This window comes from Papaver somniferum, chromosome 3, assembly GCF_003573695.1.
Source record: "Papaver somniferum cultivar HN1 chromosome 3, ASM357369v1, whole genome shotgun sequence".
Lineage (NCBI taxonomy): Eukaryota > Viridiplantae > Streptophyta > Magnoliopsida > Ranunculales > Papaveraceae > Papaver > Papaver somniferum.
Window position 1 is genome coordinate 160,935,553 of NC_039360.1, and position 26,571 is coordinate 160,962,123.

The 26,571-nt window shown below is 35.9% G+C and overlaps 4 protein-coding genes and 1 long non-coding RNA gene across 9 annotated transcripts; 4 read left to right on the forward strand and 1 right to left on the reverse strand.

Moving 5' to 3' along the window:
- Positions 1 to 1,599: 1,599 nt before the first annotated feature.
- LOC113357841 lies at positions 1,600 to 5,327 on the forward strand. Of its 5 annotated transcripts, none has more exons than XR_003363951.1 (7): positions 1,603 to 2,192; positions 2,309 to 2,361; positions 2,460 to 2,571; positions 2,709 to 2,850; positions 2,943 to 3,312; positions 3,801 to 3,930; positions 5,088 to 5,327. It is a non-coding gene; the product is annotated as an uncharacterized LOC113357841 (long non-coding RNA). The 5 variants fall into 5 exon arrangements; XR_003363948.1 differs by having other exon boundaries at positions 1,610 to 2,361; positions 2,943 to 3,044; positions 3,162 to 3,312; XR_003363949.1 differs by having other exon boundaries at positions 1,610 to 2,361; positions 2,943 to 3,044; positions 3,190 to 3,312.
- A 2,637-nt stretch (positions 5,328 to 7,964) lies between these two features.
- Positions 7,965 to 9,715, forward strand: LOC113360236 (UDP-xylose transporter 2-like). The gene is made up of 6 exons (XM_026603768.1): positions 7,965 to 8,076; positions 8,306 to 8,490; positions 8,590 to 8,657; positions 8,744 to 8,876; positions 9,080 to 9,241; positions 9,335 to 9,715. The coding sequence occupies exons 1-6, from the start codon at positions 7,965 to 7,967 to the stop codon at positions 9,713 to 9,715; spliced, it is 1,041 nt and encodes a 346-aa protein (XP_026459553.1).
- A 379-nt stretch (positions 9,716 to 10,094) lies between these two features.
- On the reverse strand, positions 10,095 to 11,492 carry LOC113360237 (protein DETOXIFICATION 53-like). The gene has a single exon (XM_026603769.1). It carries the CDS (start codon positions 11,490 to 11,492, stop codon positions 10,095 to 10,097), a length of 1,398 nt encoding a protein of 465 aa, XP_026459554.1.
- A 5,143-nt stretch (positions 11,493 to 16,635) lies between these two features.
- On the forward strand, positions 16,636 to 17,336 carry LOC113360238 (protein MAINTENANCE OF MERISTEMS-like). Its single transcript, XM_026603770.1, has 2 exons — positions 16,636 to 17,169; positions 17,259 to 17,336. The coding sequence occupies exons 1-2, from the start codon at positions 16,636 to 16,638 to the stop codon at positions 17,334 to 17,336; spliced, it is 612 nt and encodes a 203-aa protein (XP_026459555.1).
- A 6,352-nt stretch (positions 17,337 to 23,688) lies between these two features.
- On the forward strand, positions 23,689 to 25,508 carry LOC113360239 (superoxide dismutase [Mn], mitochondrial-like). The gene is made up of 5 exons (XM_026603771.1): positions 23,689 to 24,033; positions 24,128 to 24,253; positions 24,481 to 24,537; positions 25,160 to 25,237; positions 25,416 to 25,508. The coding sequence occupies exons 1-5, from the start codon at positions 23,689 to 23,691 to the stop codon at positions 25,506 to 25,508; spliced, it is 699 nt and encodes a 232-aa protein (XP_026459556.1).
- Positions 25,509 to 26,571: the final 1,063 nt, after the last annotated feature.

Genomic DNA, 26,571 nt, shown 5'->3' on the forward strand with positions numbered 1-26,571 from the left:
AACATCCTTAAATAAAGACCACCCAAGACTATCAAAGGCTTTTGACATATCTAGTTTGAGGGTTAGATAATTTTTTTCTTCACTTTTTTTCTTGATAGTATGAATTATTTCTGTGCCAACTGAATATTATCAGATATCTGCCTCCCTGGTACATAAGCAGCTTGAAGTGGTGAAATAATTTTATTCATCATTTTTTTCATTCTTGAAGAAAGAATTTTTGAAATAATCTTATAAGAGGTATTGTACAGAGCAATTGGCCTAAGATCAGAGGGAAACTGCTTATTCTTAGTCTTTGGAATCAAAGATACATTTGTAGCATTTAACTCCTTGAGAATGTAGCCTGTCTGAAAGAATTGGTTAACCATCTGAATCACATCATTCCCAAAAATATCCCAATGTGTTTTGAAGAAACCAGGTGGGAAACCATCTGGTCCTGGAGCCTTCCAAGATTTCATATCGTTTAAAGCCTTTAATATTTCTAGTGTATCTGGAACTTTTATCAACTCAGCATTATCAGCAGCAATGATGGTTGTAGGGATGCATTCCAAGATTGCATCATTTCTGGTAGGAGAAACTGAAGTATGTAAGGATTTATAATGATTAATGAGAAGGTTTTCTAGTTCTAATCTAGTAGAGCACCAATTACCATTGCTATCTTTTAAGGCAGCAATATTATTTCTTGATTTCCTTATATTTGCATTAGTGTGATGATACTTTGTGTTTCTATCCATTTCCAAATAATACTGATCTCTAGATTTCTTTCCCCAAAAATCACTCTGGATTTAATAACAATGCTCTATCTGTTGTTCAACTTGTGTAATTTGAGAGTTAGTGTCTTGATTTGGCTGTGCTTGCTGAATGGATTCAAGTTGTTGATGTAGAAGAAGTATATTACTTTGGATACTTCCAAACTTTTCTATATTCCATTTTGAGACAAATTTTCTGGTAAACACCAGTTTTTTAGAAAGTTGAAAAGCATGAGACCCATGTATGTGCTGATTCCAAGCAACAATTATTTGTTCTTTTAGGGTCTCATCTCTTTCTTAACACTGGAAATACTTCCAGTTTCTTTTTCTGTCTCCATCTGAAGTTGAAGAATCTAGAAGTATAGGACAATGATCAGATCCTAACTGAGGAAGATGTAGAAGCTTTGCATCAGGAAAATGAAGAACCCATTCATTATTAGTAACTGCTCTATCAAATCTTGATCTTATTACACCAGTACCATGAACATTGCTTAGTTGCACTAACACTAATGAGATCTTTTAGTTTCATGTCACAACATTAACCTTGTGCATAAGAATAGTCCTTACTAACATGAGTTTCATGTTATAATTAAACCGTCACTTATCCTCGGAAACATGAGAGAAAAATTTTAGGTAGGAATATTTTGGTTGCAAGTTGATATTGTCTGTTGTCTTTATACAGAAAGGTAAAACAACAACCAAGACCATACTTTGGTATCAATCATCGTTCTAGATTTGGCATAATATTTCACTACAAAAACAGGTCCTATTAGTGAGGGTTCTTTTTTAGGGGCGAGGGTTCTTTTTTTAGGGGCGTCAATATTTGTGAGGGTATTTTGACCAACCGTAGGAAATGGTAGGATTAGTCAATGGAAGAGTTTTATGTGATCGGTTTGGTGCTTCCGACATAAGAAATAATTTCCCGGCAGAGTAATGGCTGTGGTTTCTCAACCGTCACTCCGTTATTTTTTGCCTTATCTTCTCAAAAGATCTGGTTTTATTCATTTTTTTCCCTTAGCGTTTTCCATTTTTCTCCGCCGCTGAAGAAGAAGAGAAGAACTGATAGCTAGGTTTGCTCTCGTGTCTTATCTTCTCTGCTACCATCTTGTCCGTATGTTCTCGATCTGTTGTTCCATTGACGGATCTGTTCTCTGAACAAAAATTTTTTCTTTTCAATTCTTCTTTCGATCTTGGTTCATAAAACCAGAAAATTCCTTCTTTCGATTTTCGATTTTGGTTAAGAACATGGAGAAGATTGAACTGTTGTTGAGTTCATGAAGAAGAATTAAAGGGTTGTAGAAGACGGATGAGCTTCTCTACAACCATGTCAGTGAAATAGGGAGAAGAACTAGAAATTAGGGTTTCTGAGTGACATGGAAATAAGATTTGTGCAGCGAAATAATGAGGGAAAAGATGAATTTGAAGATGGATTAAGCTCAAATCGAGGTTAGATTTGATTTAGGAAGAAAAATTTGAATGACGGGGTTAATGATGAATGTTTCTATTATCTCCGGTTTAGGTTAATAATTTTAATGGAGTCAAATTTAATTGTTTTGGAATAGCATAAGGTGGTGAAGATACAAATTGAAATGCTGCAGACCCCAAGTTTTTGCAGGTATCAGTATGGCCCTGACAATTTTTGTTGCATCAATACACTACAAAATTAAGAAAACATGTAAGGTAAACTTCATATCATATTTCCTAATGTTGCAGTAAAGACCAATGTGCAGTCTCCTCAGTCAAGCCAACTAAAAGTTCTGAAGAGGAAGAGAATGTTTATTTCTAATCAGTTCAGAACTTCCGGTTGACGCTGAAACAGTAAGAGGTAAACAGTTTATATTCATGTATTTTAACCATTACCGTACTGCTGTTAGAGGATTCTGTGGTTGGCTTATTTTCTTTTTTGAAAGTCTTAAATGCGTTTTGGTTGTGCCTGGATATATTTTGAACGAAAATGTGCAGAATGAAGAAGTTAATAGAAGAAACAGCACATTCAATATCTTCGAGTGACATTAAGAGGGATTGCAAATTTCGAGCTAAACAGGCAATGTCTAAAGTTGTAAACACGGCCAATTCACTGGAAAAGGCTGAGGGATCTGATAGGGTATGGCTTTCTTATATTAGTTGAAAAAACTGTTTGTGGAAGTGTGTTTAGCTTGTTTTCTACAAACTTGTTCTCTAATTATATCATTGCAGTCTGTACGAACACCTCTAAAGAAGTTAGAAGAAGGTCCTAGTTTTGAGTATTCAAAAGATGTTATTGAACCGAAGATTCTCAACCAGATAACTCAGTGGAAGGTAATCCATCTCTCATGACATTTTAACTATGAAATTGAACTTATGCTTCATCATCTATCCTCATCTTTGAAACTGAATTGGCTCATACAAGATGTTTATTTGAATTGCATGTTTGAGGTTACTGGCACCTTGTTTGATCTAGCAGAATTAGGCTGCGGGAACATCTACGTTAGATGACCTGACGCACCATTAGTTGGTGCACGTATTGAGTCTGTAATACAGACACACCAGTCAGCGCATTTGTTCAGCAAAGGTAGTGAATAAACTGGTGAGCCCTCTCCCAACATAGAGTCGATGTCATAATATACAGTTAGGAAAGATAATGGTGGTAACTAGAGTCAAGTCACTCTACACAGCTACAAAATTAGCTTTTTTGTTATAGGTTGAGAAAATGATTAATTTGCCTTAGGAAAACATAGTTTGTTTACATGACAATATATTATATTTTTTATTTGGCTGACAGTGTTAATAGGAGGGAATCCAAATAAATTTTGGTACTGTGCAAACTCTTAATGCTTACATATAATTATTTATTTATCATGGGAAATGAAAGAATGAGAAAAAGGCTGTAATGATGGATAACTTAACGTACACGCATATAGAATGTAATCCTCTTTAACTTCATATGGTTGTGAAACTTGGCATAAGCAGAATTCCTGGTCCCTCATGGACATGTCTTGCAAATCTAAATTGTATTTTGTGGTGACTGTGTTGCTTCAGACTTGCGTTAAAATCCGTTGGTTGTGACTTTATTAGGTTGCAGATGTTAAAGGATGAATGGGTTGGTAACAAATCTCCAAATGTTTGCTCTCAAGACGCTTCAGATACCATTACCAGGACGGCGTCCCCCATCCGCAAGCCTGTCAAATGGGCATCCTAGTCCAGGGTAACTTACTTAATTCATCATTTTCTTTATTTCAAGTGTTCGCCATGCATGCTGTAGTAGTCAACATTGTTCATTGTCTGATGCTAATGATAAGCAATGACAAGTTATCTTAATATTGTGTAGTTTTGTACCTGTTGGGACTACTTCCATGTCACTTTAGTGGGTCTTACAGTAAGGTGATTTAAAACTTATTCGTGGAGGATACCTCCTACTAGCAATATTTTGGAGAGTAAAGATTTAGCTATATAAGTGCTGCACATTAAGGGTCTCATTCCGCGCTATTATGTTAGTAGTAGTCTGACATCAAGGGTCAAAATTATGATTCCCATCAAATTTATGCTTAATCCTAATACGGTGTCTATTACTCAGTCGATCATTTAATTTTTATGTGGTCCGACCCTTAATCTGTTTCATGTTGTTTAGCTGCTGAAACAACAGAACTCATGCCATCACCACTGCAACAGAGTTTCCATCACTTGCTTGTAGCTTTTTTTCTCCAGTGGTGATCTTTTCGTTCGTATGTACATCAACCGTTTTGTTTTTCGCCATGTATAATAGAGATTTATTGTTATTCAAGGACCAAGGTGTACATTTGATCTGCAACTATTACATAGAACAAGATAAAACAGCTGATCAGGATTTATATATTTGTGTATTAAAGTTGCATTTGAGTGATCTCAACTTATAAATTTGTTATGTGTTTTGCTTTTGGTGTTACAAATGGTCTCTATTCAAGAAAACTTGGTTATGTCTAATTGCTTGGCACATAACCAAATCCTTTGTTATGCAATTTGGTCATTTTGGCCTGTGTGTTTTGGTATCAAATATTTTTTTTACTCTAGTCCTCATACCTTACTTTGATTTTTGGCATGTGCCATACTGCTCCTTATTATGGTGTTTGGGTGGATTTGAAATTAAGTATATTGTTGTAAGGCATACATTTAGATCCACAATTTTACATCGTTGGTAGTTTTTGTAATGCTATGGCTAGTTCAATTCGTATGTGGTTTGATATGCACAAATATGAAAATATGATGGTAGACTTGCTAGCCTAGCTGAATTCAATAGATGGACATATTACGTTTTGTAGTTCCTTGCTCTTCTGAACTGAAGATTCATAGCAGCTGATAATGCTTGAAATGGTTTATATGTTACAGGACATACAAGACTGCTACTTCATCGACTGACGCGGAGATCAGGAACAGTCCATGAATGGAAGATGTTGGTATATATGAATGGGTGACTGATATACAGGTGCTTGTTTTTTTGAATATAAGGGAACGTGATGATGCATTTTTTTGTTTTCATGCTATCAGGTGTGTTTAAAGTTTGTCCCAAACTTTACACAGGCACTTTAGATGTTTTTAAGCTTAGTTATTACCTTTTTGAACTCTCTAGCTGTTGTTCTATTGCCCAGATTTCTGATTCAAAAACAGTAATCTTACTTGCATATAGGGCTGCACAAGACCCGCCCACGATACCCAAACCCACCCGTACCCGCTAAGTCCGTGGGTTTTTAATCCATACCCGCCCGTTGTGGGTGCGGGGTTGGTTATGAAAAAAAAAACCCGCTGTATGTGGGTGCGAGGTTGGTTTAAGCTAATACCCGCCCAAAAAACCCGCAGATTATATACCATTAGATAAAACTAATCCTAGTCGTCCATTATGAAACCCTAATACTAGTAGATAGGATAACTGATAACCCTCATTCACTTTCTACACTCTTCTTTCTGTTCGGCCTCTCCTCTTCTTCCTCCTCAGTTCTTCTTCTTCACCTATGAACAACAATTACCAGAAATCTTCACCAGAAATCGACAACAACAACTTCGAATCTTCACCAGAAATCGACAACAATCGAAAAATCAACAGATTCAACACTTAATCTTCATCTGTGAACTTCCTAGATATGAATATTTTGGGGGTTTTGGTTTTTTTTTTCACTTAATCAAGGAGAATAGAAGTTACTCTAAATACTTGAATATAAAGCGGGTTTAAACCCGGGTTTTGTTACCCGCCCGCTGTTTGTGGGTGCGGGGTTGGTTATGAAGACCCGCAGTATATGGGTGCGAGGTTGGTTTTAGATTATACCCGCCCATACCCGCCCATATGCAAGTTTCAATGTAAAACTTTGTTATGAATGCAAGTTTCTATTATTAAGTTTAGTTTCTCTTTTTATATGAAATGGTGTAAGTTTATGTTCTGAAAAAAAACCTGAGGTTTTTGAGGATTCTTAGAATCTAAAATCTGGCGCCGGTGACCGGTTACCATTGTCGTTTACCGGTGACCAATACCGGCAGAAAAATATTAGTGAGGGTTTGTGAAATCGTCACAAATACAAAAATCCGACAGGCAGAAGTTGCCAGCAAAATTTATCCGGCGGTGGTAGTACAATTGGTGACGGCCAAGAAGCGCCACAAATAAAATTTTTATTGGTGACGGTTGACCAAACCGCCACAAAAAGAGGAAAAACGTCACAAAAGGCCCTCTATTTTGTAGTGAATTTGTTTTTATGCAGAAAGGCAAGAACATGTTTGCACTTTGTATTTTAGTATCATTTGTTGAATCCCAATGTTGGCCATATTTTATTTTTCACGAAGATATCCGATCTCCATAAATGCATATAAATTTAGATTTTGGCATAGTTGCCATTTGAATGTTAAATTTGACTAGAAATATATGCATCATACTTTACAAGGCGTCCAATTCTCATCACCCACTAACCTGAAACCTTGTCCCTTGGACCATGCATTCGACATCATTATGGATGAATCGTCTTTTATGAACAAAGGTTGAATATACATGACCATATATTTGCAGGTACATTTATAGCGTGTATGGCAACATTAAATAGAGAAATAGTCTACAAAGATCAGAAATTTAAAAAATTCTTTCAGAAACCAGGAGTTACAGTTTTGCTTCTAGAAATCATTTTTCAATTTCGCACCCATCAGGCTTTAACTTTTTTCACACAGAAAAATGTACTCCTTTATGTTTTATACAAACACCCTCTTAACAAAAAAAGTGTAACACTACATTTATATGGTGGTAAAAAAGGTAAATTCCACCAGAAATTACCATGAGCATTTTCAGGTGCGAAACCAATGCATGGCTTTATTCCGGTATGAGTTAGTTAATCGTGTTTTTGAGACCACCTTTTCATAACCTCTTGACTGATTCATGAAATTTGAGTGAGTCTTGTTAACTTGTGCATCCATGCAATTGATTCTGATGACCAATGGGTCGCATCAATGGCGAGGAAAGCATTTTTAACGGAATAACGGACAACGAATAACGGATTAAAGTTCGTGACTAGCATTAAAGTGTCTTAAAAGATGCACTAATACTAATGAGATCTTTTAATTAAAGGATTCACGATCTAATAGGGATTACCTTTAAAGAGACATTAAAATGGTCCAGTTTGTGTCCAAACAAACCAGATAAACCGGCGCAAAACATGCAGAAAAATGTCCTTATATTTCTCCCTTTCACATTCATGAATTTTATGTCTGTCTCTAATACATTAATCATCATCATCATCACTCTGAAACCACTCAACTAGGAAATAAAAAGCTAAAAAGGAAAAAAAATTAACACAATAAAGGCCACAGATAACTAACTTTAAAGAAGATTTTGGTCATAAACAATATTAAGTGTGTTCTCATTTGATTCTTGAGAAGATATAAGGTTTTCAAAATGCTAAATTTTCTGTGAGAAATTAGAGAAGAACAATAAATAATGCCTTATGATTCCATTACTAAGATATATCCAATTGAAGTAATTATATTATTAAAACGTCAGAACTACTTCGATTTCTCGTTTTTCGTTCCCATCCATCGAGTCTTTATCAATCCATAGGCCCAAGTTCTTCCATTTTTTAGTTCCAAAGCATTCTTTCAATTCTTCGTGATTTTTCTCTTCTATATGCTCTTGGTTTCATGTGTTTATTCATTCGTCACAGACGAAATGGAAGGACTTCTATTGGAATACTCTTCCATTTATTTTGATTTCTACTCTTTTTCAGCAACAAGAAGAAGATGTGTGGGTTTCAACTTGGAACTATAGGAGCTTTGAGTCTCTCAGTTGTTTCATCAGTATCTATAGTGATTTGCAACAAAGCACTCATTACCTCACTCGGATTTCATTTCGGTAAGTCAGATTATCTTGCAATGGCTTTAAGATTATGTTTTGTACTCAGGGCAAGCTGCAAATGATGATCAGCAGTCTTGCACGATATTACATGATAAATGATGTCCCTAAAGTTAAACTAAATAACTATAAAATTGTGAGTGAATTGTTTTTGTTTTATGCTTTAATAATGCTAGATTCTGCTTTATATCTTTTTAAGTATTTGTTTATTTGTGTGTTTTATATGCAGCTACAACTTTGACAAGTTGGCATCTACTGGTAACGTTTTGTTCGCTTCATGTCGCATTATGGATGAAATTGTTTGAACATAAACCATTTGAAGCGAGAGCTGTAATGGGTTTTGGAGTACTTAATGGTATATCCATTGGACTTTTGAATCTTAGTTTGGGGTTCAATTCTGTTGGCTTCTATCAGGTTGACTTTTAAGTATCCACTCTTGTTAATATCTTTTCGTAATCGTTAATTTATGTGAAAACTGAAAGTGACTGGATTTTTTGTGCACATTTGATGCAGATGACAAAACTCGCAATTATCCCTTGTACTGTTTTCTTGCAGACAATTTTCTTTCAGAAGAAATTCAGGTTGGTTTGCTCTAAACTTTGTATTTGTTGCTTGTAATCTTTGTTAAGTTCAGTCTGTGATGATATTTTCTTTATCCTTAATGCAGTAAAAGTATTCAATTTTCACTCAGTATTCTTCTTCTGGGTGTCGGAATTGCAACAGTGACTGATCTACAGCTCAACACTCTGGGTTCGGTCTTATCTTTGCTTGCAGTTCTCACAACTTGCATTGCTCAGATTGTATCCTCATGTGCATCTTTCACTATTTTCCTTCCAAGTGTTCCACATTGTTGCAATATGGAATCACATAAGTCAACTTTTAATTTCCTTAGACCAATGCTATTTGCATTAGAATTCAGCTAGAAGCATATGCTCATTAGCGTGTGTTTTATTTTCGTTTTGTTTCTGTGTGTCTTGTGTCAATCTTAACCAGTTCTTCTCAGATGACGAATACCATCCAGAAGAAATTTAAGGTTTCGTCGACACAACTCTTGTATCAGTCTTGCCCATATCAAGCAGCGACATTGTTCATCGCAGGACCATTTCTAGATGCGTTTCTAACTAATCAAAACGTTTTCGCTTTCAAATATACACCTCAAGTGTCGGTGCGTATCCAAGACTCATTCTTGATTATTGTTCTCTCAATTCTCTTCACGTTCTTGGTTCGTTATGTTAATACTAGCCATATCATTTTGCAGGTATTCATTGTACTATCCTGTCTAATCTCGGTCTCCGTGAACTTCAGTACATTTCTTGTGATTGGAAAGACATCTCCTGTAACCTACCAAGTCTTGGGACATCTGAAAACATGCCTAGTTTTGGGCTTTGGATATATTTTGCTCTGTGATCCCTTTAGCTGGCGCAACATTGCTGGAATCTTTGTAGCTTTGGTTGGGATGCTACTATATTCCTATTGCTGTACTCTCGAGAGCCAATTAAAGGCTAGTGAAGCAGCATTGAAGTTGGAAGACGACGTGACTGATCCACAGATAAGCATTGAAATTGGAAGTTATAATGTCCATAATGATGCAGCTGCAAAAGACCCAGGGTGGAGCTTACGCAAAGACCTACATGCATGAATTTTTTTTGTCTTTCCATGCAATTGTTTCATCAGCTCTGGAAATGTCAGAAACTGAGAAAATCATTACAGCTACATTTGCACTCCATAGTTGGCTATAATAAATATTAAGAACTTTCAATACCGATGTTCAAGTACTCTGACCATTGTGTGACTTGACATTATGTTTTGTTCCTATATACACAAAAGAAATGATCCTGTTAGGTTCTTTAAACTGCTATGTTTCATTATTTCGTTACCCGTTTATTTATTTGAAATTATTTACTCCCGTGGATTTTGAACTATATGTGTTGGTTACTCCACATTTACATGGTGTAGTTTTACAGTTTTAATAGATTGAATACTCTTAACAATTATCAGGATGTGCCGATGTGGAGATGTTAGCAAAGGAGGCTCTCTTGCAAATCCACCTTGGTTTCATTGTCAGCCTCCTGAGTCAAATCCTGTGCTCTCTTCACTTGATGCTTCCAATCCGTGCAAACCAATGCAAACACCATCATGCACAAGCATGAGAGTTGTGCTGCAACAAGCCCCAGCCATAGCCCCTTGAACCCGATATTGAACCCAAAGCCTAAAATAATCGCAACAGGCAAACCAATAAGGTAAAAGGAGATGAAATTTATATTCGCCCCCACTTTAGGTCGTGCAGAACCTGTTAGTACTCCACATGCAGCTGTTTGAGGACAGTTACCGAGCTCACAAAAGCCTAATATCGGCAGAGCAACGGATACCAATACAAGAGTCTGTGGATCACATGTAAATATCGTTCCCAACACATTTTTAACGCAGAAACTGAGTAATAAGGCTGTGAAACCACATATTACGGCGATGGCTAAACCAATTAAGGTTGCCAATTGGGCTCTAGTTGGCTGGTCGGCTCCCAGTTGATGTCCTACACGCATTGACAATCCCAAATTCAACGATGAAGGGAATACATAAATCAAACCAGTTGTTTGTATAAGAATGCCCATTGCAGCCAAATTTGCCTCTGGATTACTTAAAAGACCACAAAAAAGCACCATCACCTCGTACCACCACCACTCCAGGCAAACTGATAACGCGCTGGGCACTGCTAGAGCAAGCAATGGTTGCCAACCTCGGAAACACAAGAACGACATAGGAGTTTTCCAAGGCTTTAGTGCTGTTTCTGATAGAGCCAAATAACATAACAACCCTATATTTAAGTTAACAGTGTTCCAAGCAGCGGCAAGTGCAACTCCGGCTACTCCTAGCTTCAAATATATTACGAGGAAGTAGTTAATAGGGAGATGAAGGATCAGCGCAACCAGGGCAGTTACTGTTAAAGGTGTGGTTAAGTTTTGTGCCCTCAAGAAAATCCTTATTGGGTGAAGGTGGGCTTGCGCAAACAAGTCAGGAAGCGAGTAAGTGATGTACACACTTGCCACAGAAGTGATATTCGGATTTTGAGACAACCAAAGTAGGATTTTCTCCATGTTCAACCACAGCAATGAGATGGGTATGGTTGCAAGCACAAGCAGAACAACAGTTTTCTGATACGTTTGCGTAAGAACGGACCATCTCCTTGCACCATAAGCTTGTGAACAAATAGATTCCATCCCTTTAGCTAATCCTTTGATGATAGAGTACCCTGTTATGTTAGCAAACCCCAAGGCAAGTGATCCTCCAGCTAACTCAATATCCCCTAGATATCCCAAGAAGAGCATAGAGATGATGGACTTTGAGTGCAAAAGTAAACTTATAATGAGTATTGGTCCTGCAATCTTCCCCAGTGATGTGAGCTCCTCCATCACCTGCATTAAATGATGAAACCATGTCAACGGAGAGGTTGACCTATAAAGAAATCAAGAGATGAAATCTTAACATGCCCATGACAATCAAGAGACGAGATCTTAACACGTGAGTGCAAAATGAGTTGTGCTTCATTATCCATAAATAGGAAACGCCCATTGTTTTAGTTTGAGAGATAAAAATGGAATCTCCAAATCACTGCCTCACTAGTATTGAGCGGACTTTGTACTAAAATAGCTCCAACACTAGTGAGCTCTCATATAGGAGAATGTTGCTTTACAAGAGTCAAAAGGACAAAGTCAGATGTCAAAAAAGTTTGAAAAGGGGGTGTCGTATTAAAAAGAAAAGAAAAAGGGTTGTACACTTTCCAGAAGAAAGCCCGGAGGCAAAACAAGAAAGATTCCAAAAGAACAAACTATTAATAAAACAAAGGGGGATTCTAAACAAAAAGTGCATCCCAATTGAAGATCTAGGAAGAGAGGGAGCAGACATTGGTGGATAATACCCAAGAAAAAATGAGAGATTTTGAGCTCCAACTTTGACTAGCAAAAAAATATATAAACCGAAGATTATTACACCAAGATTAGTCGGTTGTTCATTCTAAGAGGCCTAGATATACTCTGATCCGCAATAAAAACCATTATCTACAACATGAATAAACACGTCTTCCTTAATTATATATACAACAATTTTACACTTATCCATGGAAAATCAAGTATTTTCCAAGAGTTATTACTCTAAGATTTGGTGATTTAAGTTTCTCATTCTACCATTAATGTTTGATGGGATACTGCTAGGCTCCATAGCCAAATATATTTTGTCAGTAAAAATGCTTGACATGGTAAAAAGAACATTTTCTTTGAAAAATCATCAAAAACCATGAAAACATTATAGTTCTTGAGAAGGAATGGCAAAATCATGATGAATTACGAACGAAGAACGGAATATTGAACGAACAAACAAATGGGATGAATATTGTTTATAGAGAAAGAAAGAAAAATTGTTGTACAGAATATACAAGTACACAGTAAAGTTAATGATTGGATTTGGTTTGGATATATACTAACCTCATTTATTGGTAGATACTGATGAAATCCAAGTTTAATCTTTGGTATCAATCCTGTTCTTATTCCAGGCTCTGGTTCATACATTGCTTCACCACCTCCTCCTCCTTCATCCTTGGTTGCAGTACAAATGACCAAGATATCATCATCCTTACATAAGTCTATCCCAAGTGGACACATGGTGAGATAAGCCGAGATTATGTTGCAGATGAATTTTTTGAAAGTGGAGATGTTGCAGATGATGCTTCAAACAAAGAGAAAGATGAGGCTTTTTATAGATCGTGGAGATACCTAGGAATTTTGGTTATGAGATTCTTTGAAGATGTATTTGGAACGAAGGTTGTACAAATAGGATTCCATATACTTCTATAAGAATGTCTACCTATCCTCAAGCATTTTACTTGTATATATACTTTGTACTGGTGGTACTAAGTAAGTGGGTACATTGACACTGACTATACCAACCAATGAATCCAATTTACTTCTTCACCTATTTGAAAGGTTTAATCGGTTTCTACGGTTGGTGGTCTTAAATTTGGATTCTCCTAGACATCCTCGTAAAAAATCAAATTATTCTCGTATTTAATTACTCTTAGATCTCCGGATGACAACGAAGTATATCTGTATATGTTTAGCAAAAGGAAATCTAAGCATCCACCCATTTAGTTGGTTTACCACCCTTATCAAATTTGATTAGCATTTAGTTGGGTACTCCTAATAGTGAGGATAATCATCCAAACGATTTTCTCTAAGATATACAATTAGTATAGTAACCAATTATAGAAAGTTATAAGTACACTTTTCTGTTTAGTTTCGAAGCTTTAAAATGTATTAGGATGACTATTTTATGATAACCACGTGATTAAGTTAAGAGGGTAGAACATGTCGAACTCCAATTAGCTAATCCTAATCCTAATCCATAACATGCTCATTTTACCGGAGGAGGTGACTCTTGGGAAAAACCAACAGAGTGGGAGGAATCTTAAATAGAGGGTCGCCTGTTTAGTTGATTTCTGTTATCCTCACAAAAAGTTAAACTATCTTCAACAATTCATCGAGGGCTTAATTACCAAAGATCCCGAACGATCGATGACAATAAAGTGTATATTACAAGATCTTTTTATTGCAAAAACAAATCTAAACAGCCAACATTATGTACCTTTACTAGCTTATCAACTGGATTAGCACTGTAATGTATTAGGAGGATGTGAACTCTTTAGAGTCCAAGTGGTCATAATCATAGTCGATTTTTTTTCCTTCTAAACTATACTATATATAGTACCTCCCCCATTAGTAGTAAGTACTGAGTTTTGGCTGGATGCTTTAAAATGTACTATTAAATGATAATCACTTGATTAAATTAGAGGATAGAACATGTCTAAACTCTAATTAGCTAATCCTAATCCATAAAGTGATTAATAACGTAACATACTAATTTTAACTATGGACATCATGACTCTTGGACAAAACCAACAGATCAGAGGAATCTAAAGTAGAGGGAGTAGCTCTTGAATGGGTTCTAACAATGGCTTCCATTTTTTGCAGCAAGATGTTGAGGTGTGTTATACTGACTCATCAACTCATCCATTGGACGCAGACACTTTTCGTTATTATAATTGGAAGTGGTAACACTTTTGGTGCATACATGATTCCCAGATGTCTGGTTTTGTTGGTGCAAGTGTCCATTTTTTATGTTTTTTGACTTCAAGATTATTCGTTTTCTGTTTATAAATAATGGTGGAAGTGCAAGTGGAATACTCTTTTACAGTATTCGTTCCTATTTTTAAACTCTTGATAGTACGCTTCATACTTTCTAACCAACCAATACACGTGGTAATTATCCATACAAGGCTTAATAAAGAAGGTTATTATTGGGGCGTCACACTCTTTTAGAGGGAGTTCACTTGGATATATTGTGACCAAAAATCTGTTTAAGGGATACTTTTGATCTAATAATAATTTTTCCAAAATACCCCTTCAATTAAAACTAAAACAAAAACACAATAAAAACCTAATCTTCACACTTTCAACCATTTTGACTCCTGCTCTCTTCTTCTTCTCCTCTTTCTCTTCTTCTTCTTCATAGTAAATTTCTATTTTCACATCAATTCATTTCATCGTTTTCGATTAATCGGCGATTCGAAAAACTTAACTTCGTTGGATTGAAATCTATATGAAAGATGAGGAAGAAGCAAACTGATCCCAGTGATGGTAATCAACATCTCAATCAACCTCAACTTCATCGTCAACTGATTCCACCGATTCAATCAATTGAAGAATCAAGTTTTCAAACTCCTCAACAACAACCCATGGTGTATGTAAGCCAACAATCGAACAAAACCATCCCTTTGTACTCGTTTTTGTGCTTAAAATAGGTTAGATTGAAAGAAATCGAAGTAAAATTAAGGTTTTATTTACTTTCTGCTAGTGTTACGCCTGGGTACGGTACTAGATTTTTCAATCGTAATTTAGTTTTTGAAGAACTTACGCCTAGGTTTAGTTCAATTCAAGCGAATCTTTGATTTGCATGTCGTATCACGTCTAGGTTTAGTTAATTTCCAATCGTAATTCTAATTTTACGCCTATGTTTTGTTACTGATTTTTCCTATCGTCAACCTAGGCGTAATTTCAGTTTGACATTTTGTTTGAAACCTAGGCGTAATTCTTCCTGGATGTTTTGAAGAAATTTCAACTTTGGGTTTTGCGCCTAGGTTCTTACACTACATTTGCCAGGCGTAAATTAGGACGTTTAGGTTCTCTATATGTCGAACATAGACGTAATTCATCCTGAACATCATTTTTTTTTTATATATTGACTTGTGTTACTAATCCATCAATACTGATTGTATAAGTGGAATTTCTTGTAATTTGCAGGAATCATGATAGAGCAAAGCCTAAAAAGAGTAGAGAAATAATTTAACACCAAAAGATACTCCTACACCTCGTCATGAAATTCATTGTGGGGTCGATTATAGAGGTCTCCCAAGGATGCTAACAAGAAGAAGGATATGATTTAAGGAAGTATCTCAACATGTCCTGAAATTGAAGATATTATTTTCCAAGATCTAAAAATTGAAGGGGATCAATTTCAACTACCGGTAATATCGGGAGGTACACTCGTGATTAGAGATACACCAAATCAACAATAAGAAGAAGAAGTTGTTGTTCAAGGAAAAGGAAAACAAGTTGTTGTTTCTTCACTTCAAGCTACACCTAAACCTCAAGTGAAAGAAAAGAAGCCGAGGAAGATACCTTCACCAAAAGGCAAGCATATTCCTAAAGGCAATCATTTGTTTCCTGCGAAGAAGAATGATATAATTTGGGGTGAGGCGCCCGATGAATCTACGGTCTTATTTGGTTATCCATATTCATGGGATGCTAAGGTTTGCCAAAGAAGGGTAAGTATCTCAAAATTTCACTTATTTTGCATGATTTTGTTCAATTTGATACTCCCTCCGTCCCACTCCTAAGTGACCTATTTGATTTTAGATTTTGTCCCAATGATAAGTGACCTATATCACTAAACAATGAGATATTCCGGAATTATCCTTTTAGTTAATTATAAATAATATATGAAATATGTATAATTTGATAGGCATGTTTATATTCGTTACGTATGTGTTTTAAAATGCTTTTCAATTATATGAAATTTGCGAACATCCGTGGAGTATTTTGAGAGATAAACCATTTTTAAATTTCACTAGTTATTATTCATAAGGGTATAATTGTAAAAAATGATTAAAAATACTATTTTCCTTGCTTGCCTTAAAAATTGTGCAAATTTCAAATAGGTCACTTAGGAGTGGGACGGAGGGAGTATTATTTGGTATAATTTAGAAATTTAACAAATTTCTTGTTTATACATTCTTTGTAGGATCATGAAATTGCGATAAAGAAACTGAAACATAAAAAGGGTGGTTATTGGCCGTTAAGTGAAGAATGTAAAGAGGTTCGTGATCTTGTATTGGATACAGGGCTAGGCAAAGGAATTCTCAACCATCAACATAAGTTTGATTATATTATTGCATGTGCCTTTAGATAGCGATATTGATTAGAAACCGATACTTTTCATCTTCCATTCGGCGAGATGACAATAACACCGGATGATGTGAAGCAAATCTTGAACTTAAACGTTGAAGGAAAATCTGTTTTTGAAGGTTTTAACAACAATATGAGTTGGGAAGACCTTTATGTCCTTGTTAAAGACACACTTGGATGGGAGCAAGCTGAGACGGAGAAACAATTTAAGTGGGCTGGTGGAGATAAACCAGATGAAGAAACAGAAGGTCCATATATACCTGTCAAAAACATAATGTTGAAGAATCTGAAAGATATGTTTGGAGGAACACAAAAGGCTGTAGAAGAACGTCATGAGGTGATAGATGAAACAAGAGCTCGTCGTTTATCCACCGCATACCTATTGCATTCCCTTGGTACTATATTCTTTCCTGATAACTCGGGGAATCGACTAAATGTCAATTATCTACAATGGTTAAAAGATTTTCAGGAGACCAAAAAGTATGCTAGGGGCATTGCCACCCTCGCTTTTTTACTTGATAGTTTTCGAAAAACTTCGAAGGTTGGAGCCACTGAACTTGCTGAGAATGTTGGTTTTTTTCAGGTAATTCATATAGTTTCAGTTTTGTTATATTTATCATTTTTTTATTGTTTTTATTTATATAATTTTTATGGTTATATATAATTTGTTAGGCATGGGTATATGACCACTTTCCGACCATGAGACCTTCTACATCTTGGTCAGACGATGAGATTGGTCTTCTTACATAAAAAAATTTGTATTCACTTGGCACCCAGTAAAGCACAAAGAAGAGAAGATGGTTGATTTAAGGTTGAAAATGGATGCTCTCACTGTTGAAGATGTGATATTTGATCCTTACATAAATTTAAAGAAGGATCAGTTTGGAGAAGAGATTGATCATCGTGTTTTTTCAAGTTTGGAATCCTACAACGGGCCTTTGTTTCATCTTCATGGGTACGTAATGACCAATCCACGTCGATTTCTGCGCCAATATGGTTATGTGCAAGAAAAAGTCACTCAAGAATAGTTAAAATTGTGTGCTAAAACTTCTTCCGTAAAAAGTGCCAATGTCGTGCTCAGCTACATCCCAGAGCCAAGTATTGATGTTTGGAACGACCGCAATAATGCACAATACCAAATCCATATGAATGAGCTCATTCCTTCTCTAGGCACAAAGGAAGCCGGACAAGGTTATTTGGATTGGTATTACCATTTTGGTCATCCTCATGTGATCAATAATGATCCGGAAGCGGTGGTATATATCCAAAAGGCTCAAGAAAAGAAGAAGCGTGAAGCCGAAAAGAGAAGTATATTTGATGTGGATTGGAAGGCGCTATATTTCTAGACGGTAAGTAAAATTGTTATTTTTCTTGACGCCATTTCACATTTATACAAATATGTTTCATAATTATATATTTGTTTGTACTAATATGTTTCTTTTTGTATGTAAAATAGAAACCGAAATGTCTTCAATTGGCACAAACATTGACTCCATGCGTCAAAAAAAAGGAGGCCCTCCCAAGTGTACAACTAAATATTTTACAACAAAAAATCAAAGACTTATGGGATCTAAATAAGGATGCTTCACTTGAGGACTTAGAGAGGGGCACGGAGAGGAGTAGGCATTCGTCGAGAGATGTGGATACTAGTCAACGTCAGCCATAACCTAGTAATAACTGAATCCACAGAAGAGGATATGCATGCTCTTGGTCGTGGTCGAGGTGGTCGTGATGGTCCTCTTACTCGTGGTGGTCGTGACGGTCCTCGTACTCGAGGTGGTAACAAAAGAGGTCGTGGTCGTACTCGTAATGAGTAGACATTATCCTAAAACTCTAGTTTAATTTCTTTTGGTTATTTCTTTGGTTGTTATGAACAAGTTTCCTTTGGTGTAGAAGACTATTTAGTTTCCTTTGGTTGTTTCTTTGGTTTGTTATGAACAAGTTTCCTTTGGTTTGTATTAGCTATAATGAATTCTATTTACGTATCTTTATGTTTGAGTGAATACACAAATTTGGCTTAGTATTAGCTAGAATGAATGAATAAGTCTAAAAATTGGATTTGTTCTGCTACTTTTAAAGTGAAATACAAAATCAAAATATGGTACTCAGGAACATTTACGTCCAGATTTGGGGTAGGAAAAACCCAGGCATAAAACTGACAACAACAATTATGGGAATCTTGAAGGTTTCTAGGTTTGGGGTTGGGAGACACCAGAAGTAAAACTGACAGAAAAAATTATGTGAATTTTGCAGGTTTACGTTCAGGTTACCTTTCTCTCAAACCTAGACGTAACCATGACAATAACCTTATTTGCTTAGCTCCTATGATTACGTCTAGGTTCGTGTTCTCTAAAACCTAGACGTAAGTCGTTTTTAAAGTGATTTTTGTTGTTTTTATGTCCCTATTTGGTTTGAAAATAGAGCCGTTGGGAACTTGTACTACCTGATTTTTGAAAATAGAGTCGTTAGGAACTTGTATTACCTGATTTTTGAAAAATAGATCCGTTACACATCTTTTTGTTATATATAAGTTTAACATACATGCCCAACCATCTTTTTTTTTTTTATTTAGACATTACATCTTCAACATCAACCATGTACACCTAAAATCTTACTCTAGTATAGAAAGAAATACACTAGATTATGGCTGAATCTGGTTTTACGTTGGATGCAATTTATGTCTTTGCTGCAACTATGTACTATGCTATCCAAAAAGAGGAGAAGAGCGACGTCAATATGGTCTTGTGACTACAAGTTTTTGGAGAACCATTTATGAAAACTTTTGCTCTGAAACCGGTATAAACGTGATGGAATTAAGTTGTATTGTCGGTACGGAAAGATAAGGGATCAAGTTAAAGAATTTATGGAATTAGTTCGTATTATTGGTCAAATACGACTTAGAGGTGAAACTGATTCTGAAGTTCTAGAGTGTTCTATTCAAGAATGGAGAAGGTGGAAAAGGTCAAATTTCCAATACTTACCTCATTTCAACATCTTGAAGGACTTCTATCGCACTTGTAGACCCGATTATTAGTCTTTTTGTAATGAAATTTTGATGTAATATAATGTGGTTTAATGGATTGTAATTTCTATGTAATGTCATGTGGTTCATTTGATTTTAAGATCAATATTGCAAAATATGTAGTTAAAACTATATTATTTGGAACACGAACCTAGCCATAAGTATTCTTGTGTTCCAAAATTTTATCAAAAAAAAAATAGAAAACAAATTCAACAAAATACTTCATTCATATTTCTAGTAAGTCATTCAAAATACATATAATATTATCAAACCTAGACAAAATACTTCATTAAAAAATACCAAAGTACATATGACCATATTATCACTTCTAGACAAAATCTTTTATTCCTAATGAGTCATTCAAAATATTTTCACCACCCTTCACGAACGTTTAGTCATCCTCATCATCGCTCATCAATTCAAATGAGACATTACTCCTCGACATTTGTAGTGCCTTCCAAAATTCAAAACTTTCCTCGAATCTATTGCACCAAGACTTGGACCATTCGTTACAATCGAATAATGGAGGTAATAGGAATCCTTCATTCATTTGGATTCCGATTAAATGGTTTTCGTGCACGTAACCAATCACCACTCTTCTTGTTTTATACGATTCTTCGTCAAATGGTATCCTTGTCGGAGCAAATGTGAAACTCAATGCATTTTAGATATAATGGACAACGCAATTGAATGCATTGGCGAGTAGTTGGCCGCTTATTGGCATGGACATTCAATACTCACTTGTGAGAGAGTGTTCCATGGCATCCTAATCCTCTTGGAAACTATCCCATCTTAGTTTCGCCAACTTGTCATCCTTCTTGAATTTTTCTTTGGCTTCTTCTTGTTTATCTACCGGTAGTTTCTTTATTCTCACCATTTCACTTTTCTTTGTTGGACGAATTATTGTCTTACATTTAGTCTCAATGTTATTCTATAGGTGGAACGTGAAAGTGATGAGCATCCGGGAAAACCCTCGTTATTGCATTCAACAATGCTTGTTCCTTATCGGTGACAATCATCTTTGGAGTATATCCCTCCACGTAGAATAACTTCACTTGTTGTAGTGCCCACACATAACTCTCTTCAAGCTCATTTCCAAGAAGCAAAAAGCGACACTAAACGGAGAGTTGGTGGAAGTTTGTCCAACAATGTTCAATACCGGCATCTCATACTTTTTGGTCTTGTACGTCCAATCTATTAAAAGTACTTTATTGGAGTACCGCGCCAATTGTATAAACTTGGGATGAGCCAATATGAGATTCTTTATTTGTTCATCCTCATCTTCATTATGGAAAACCGAGTAATTATACTTCTCTCCCAAATGCCTTAATTGTTGCATTTGATTTCTATTTTCCCAGTGTTGATTTTTCAAATTTTTTTTGGCGTTGTAGATGGTTTCCAAAGTAGAAACATTTGACGGTTTTAGGAGCTTTATATGACCGAGTATATCAATGGGTTTCATACGGTTTTCGGTCATGGAACTTACAATCATTTTTTCTTCATCATTAAGCCTCGCCGCATAAGGATGGCTTAGAAAGGTCTTCGGTATTAGGTGGTTATGACGACCGCATACAACTTTCTCCAAATACCAAAAATCATTTTCATTATTCTTGTTGTGCTTAAATTGAAGCTTGAAACATGCAATTAGTCTTCTTGGTGAAAGTAGTGTTCTTCCTCTTCGTCTTTCCTTTAAATTCAGTATCCTTTTTCACATGACTTTTTCTAGTTCCACTACACTCGCAAACCATTTGAAAGTGGCGATCATTGGTTGATCCATTACAAACTATAATACACATAATTAACTTGCCAAGTTCTCTAGCCCATCTCTTTGCATCTTCTTTATCTTTCCATGTCTACATGTTCCAAAAATTCAAAGTTAGTAAAAAAACAAATACATAGTGAATGAGCAACATATCTTTCCATTAGTTTTAAAAAAAGAAAAAAACACTTACCAAATCATTGAAATAGTGATGGGATGAATCTTCAGTTAGAATTTCGTTTGCATTAGGTTGAGAAGGCATTGGGTTAGGTGGAAGCACGATCTATGAACCGAAATATCACAGCACTAGTCAAAAAAGAAGGAAAACCAAAATTACGTCCAGGTTAGAAGGTACATGGACCCAACCGTAATTATTGATTTCAAGGCATAGGAATAATTACGGTTGGAATTTGCAACATCTAACGTAGACGTTTGTAATTACGGTTGGGAAAGAAGAAAATACAACCTAGACGTCTTTACTTACGATTGCAAATCCAAAACCCCAACCTAGACGTAAAACAAGTAATAAATACCCATGCAAAAACTATTTACGTCTGGATTTGGATGGAAAATCTAACCTAGACGTAATTTTGGTTTTGTCCTATTGGAAACCAGTTACGCTTGGATTTATTCCAAACCTAGGCGTAAACCAAACTTACGGTTGGCAACGAAGCTCGACCCTCTTCCAAACCCAGGCGTAAAATTTAATTACGGTTGGAAACGAAGCCCAACCCAACCGTAATATTCCATAAAAGTCTAAAAATATCAAGCTTTTTACGTACATAAGCTAGTTTTGACCGAAATTGAACCCATGGGAGATAGTTTAGAGATGTACCTGTTGATTTTCAACCATTGGTTCTTCACTTTATTGATTTATTGGTTCAATTGGTTGAGATTCATCATCACTTTTTGTCAAACCCTCTCTACCATCTAACAAATCATCAATCTCTTGGTCTCCAACATGAGGAATGTAAAACTTGTTTTCTCTATCATACAAAGATTCACCCACCTCGAATTGGTAACTTGTTTCATCCATTTTGGTTGAGTGAATCAAAAAATCTAGGTTTTGAAAAAAAATTCTCCAAAATTTTTCTTTTTTATCTTCTCTCTAGTTTTTCTTCCCACAAAAACTTTGTCCTAGAATTCACAAGTATATAACAAAATTCATCTTCTTAATCTAATTAGATTAGATAATAATTAAACTAAATTAAAATTAGATAAACAAGAGTTGTTTGGTCATTAAAAAATTATTTGAGATAAGGGTTTTTTTATATTACTTATGGTGACCCGTTTTTGTCTTATTAAGTGAAGCCTTTCTAGTGGAATGTGACGCCCCAATAATAACCTTCTTAATATATATTTGGATTTTCCCTTTTAGTAAAAATGGTTATTTAGATTTAATGTGTTTTTTCGTATGGAGATAAGTGAAAGTTTATGTAACAGACTAACAGAGGTCTGGCTTTGTTGGCTAAGGGTCCGTTTCTGATTTAAGTTTTAGACTTCAAATTATTCGTTTCTGCTGTAGAATGGTGGAATTTTGGAAGTGGAAAACATCTATTTACAGTATTCTTATTCGTTTCTATTTTATCTCTGTTTCAAAAGAATAAACTGGTTTTATACACAAATTACACATTAAATTTGCCTATTATTTTGAAACTGAGGGAATAATTCTTAGTAATTCACGTTTCTATTTTAAATAAATCAATACACGTGGTACCACTTAGCAAGTACATCGATTGTAAGCGCTTTTAGAGAAAGTGGTTGTTCTGTATTTTACTTTTCTTGAACATCTGATCTGAAATTTGTTAGTATTGAGCCTTGTTTAATCAGTTCCGTCCACACTGGAGATTGATTTACTGCATTGTGAAACTCTTAAGTTGTGGTCCACAGCTATAATTCACTCACCCATAATCACTTTTTTCTTTAAAAAAAATCGTTTAGAAGTTTCGTGTAGTAATGTTTGATGTTCAAACTTCAAATGTTCAGGGAACCAAAACTTAAAGATGAGCTCACTGAGGAGGTACATTTTTCCGGTCACAAATCACAACAGAAGCAAAACTTCACGAGAGAAATCAGTGCAAATCATGGGGCAACGGGCAACCGCCCTGTCCCCGAATGTCAGGCTGATCCACCATGAACACCTCATGCCTGTTTGCCGTTTCATATAAGCTTCCCTACTTTGTACAAGTGTCGCCATTTTTCATACTTCGTGTCGCCACTTCAACCTCCATAAAACCATGCAACTCTCTTGACTTTGACAAAAAAAAAAAAATCTCATTTTCCTCATCTCCGGTTGAGTTTAGGACGAGAATCCATCACCAATGGCTTCTATTCGAACCCTACTCAGCAAAAAATCTCTAACAGGGTTGAAATCACAGATTCTGAGATCTGGGTTTTGCAGGGAGTTTCAAACATTCTCACTTCCTGATCTTCCATATGATTATAGTGCACTTGAACCAGTCATTAGTGGAGAAATCATGCAACTGCATCACCAAAAACACCATCAAACTTATATAACTAATTACAATAAGGCTCTTGAGCAATTGCATGAAGCCATGGAGAACGGAGATTCTCAGACTGTTGTTCAACTGCAAAGCTCGATTAAATTCAATGGTGGTGGTCACATCAACCATTCTATTTTCTGGAAAAATCTCATTCCTGTCAATGTAAGTTAGCATTCTTGCCTTCTTTATCATCTAAATAATGGATTCACTATTGCTTTGAGTATCTGTGAATTTGTTCTTTTGAAATACATGGCAGGAAGGGGGTGGTGAGCCTCCAATTGGGGCACTTGGCGAGGCTATTGACACTAATTATGGTTCTCTTGAAAAATTAGTGCAGAAAATCAATGCCGAAGGTGCTGCCTTACAAGGGTCTGGCTGGGTGGTGAGTAATTTAGCTTTACAGAGTTCGGTTTATTTTTCCCAAAAAAGTGCTGTTTATACCATTTGCAGTGGCGCTTGAGCTTTCAACCAGTGCATGCTTTGACCCTTCGTCTGCCAAGTGCCTGTATAAAGTGTGAATGCACGGTTGATTGTAAATTTTCATTCACCGATAACTATTGTTTGAAGCAATTATTTGTTTTTTTCATGATTTTTTCTTGAATTTTGCAGTGGCTAGGTTTAGATAAAGAGATGAAGAGGCTTGTGGTTCAGACCACAGCTAATCAGGCAAGTTTTACTAAGCTTCTGTTAATTGTAGGGCACACTTTTGATGACACTCGTGTTTTACTATGTCTATGATCCATTTAGGTAGTTTGTCCGTGTTGAATTTTTGACATTATGCTGGTTTTAAACTATGTCTATAATCCATTTATATTTTACTATGACATTATGCTAGACTAGACACGAATTTTGGCATGAATGCATTGTTTTGGTGTTAAGATTACAAAGTAATTAGGTAAAGTTATTAGAATTTGGAGCCTTGGTTGGTGTTCTCAGTGTGAACCACGCGTCCACTGTGTCCGTCTGCTGATATGCATTAATTGACGAGAATCATTCCTAATTTCATAGAAGGTCATGAGTTTCATGGTTATGAAATTATGACAAGAAACTGAAAACTTCCCCATACTATTAAAAGGGAGAAGGGAATATTATAAGACAAGTAGTTCAATTCTTGATCTTGCAATAGTCGGTTTGTGTAAACACAAGTTTATTCCCCTTCAAAACTGTGAAATGTAGCGTTGGTCCTGGTACGTAGTTCAGCGCTGTTTTTTGAAATGTATTCATTGAATCCATGTAGCGTTGGTCCTGGTAGGGAGGAATAAAATCATATTTTCAACAACCATTACAGGATCCACTGGTTACTAAAGGAGCAACATTGGTACCTTTGCTAGGAGTTGATGTTTGGGAGCATGCTTACTATTTACAGGTGACATCAAGTTTCCATTTCCTTCCCTGTCAGTTCTTAAGTAGTTTTTAAGTCAAATGTTTTGGATGTTTGGTAAAACCACTACCCTGAAAGTATGGAATTGATTGTCTCAACATAGACAATACTAGTTATTCAGTTTTTCGTAGTTGAGTTGTGTGAGTGTCTCTTTTTGTTGCAGTACAAAAATGTGAAACCAGACTATCTGAAGAACATATGGAAGGTTATGAACTGGAAATATGCTAGTGAATTGTATGAGAAAGAATGTTCTTAAGCAAGGCAAGAAACTACATGGTTATTACGGCAAGGTCTCCAAGATAAAATCTAGGATACAAATAGTGGAAGAATAATATGTTGTAGGATATGGTCTCCAAGATAAAATCTAGGACACAAATAGTGGAAGAATAATATGTTGTAGGATATGTTCGGAGCAAACTTACTTTTGTAAGTAAATAAAAAGTGCAACTAATAACTAGTGTCACTTCAGTTTTTGTAAGAATAATGTGTTGAGTACTTCAGTTTTTTGTCAGGTAGTTCATCGTCTAAACTCATACCTAGTGTCATACGTTTATATCACCTTGTCACTTAATCATCAGCACACTTAAAAACTGTACATTATACTGCTCCGAGTTTAATATGAGTACTAGGTGTTGTGGGAAGTTGTGGACGATATATAAACAATGACTTCCAATCCAACAAACACGTAAGTGCTCAATTAAAACACGTAAGTGCTCAATTACTCCTTCGAAATTAGTGGACTGACTACATCTGGATTCAGCACGTAAGTGCTCAATTAAAACGACCGACTCATATACCTTCAGAGATAAATCCAATCAACGCTGAACATGAACAAACATTAAACAAACAAACAGGGCCGCTGGAAATTCTTTCTTCTGTATGTTGGTTTTGGGCCGGCATTTGAAAGAATATAAAACGAAGAAAAATGGGTGAGCCCATTGGCCCATGAAACAAAACTTCCAGTTCAATTTCCTATATTGGATTAAGACTTCCTTCCATTGAAATGGTGGATTCAAAATTTCAAATAATGCGCGAGTATCATTAATGGAAATCATGCAAGGGTTTTGGCCATTGGTGTACGTACCGGTTTCTAAACACAAATATATTGTCTGCAAAATAACATGGGTATTTGGATCAATTTGCTAAAATTAGTAAAACTACTAATCACCCAACTGAAATTAGTTTTCCTAATGCTACTCAACCATGTATTTCTACTGAGGAGAATGGTTATCTTATTCATCCTCCAACTGAGGATGAAATTGGGAGTATAGCGTGGCAAATGCAGCCTTGGACCAGCCTAAGACGCAGGTAGTCAATAT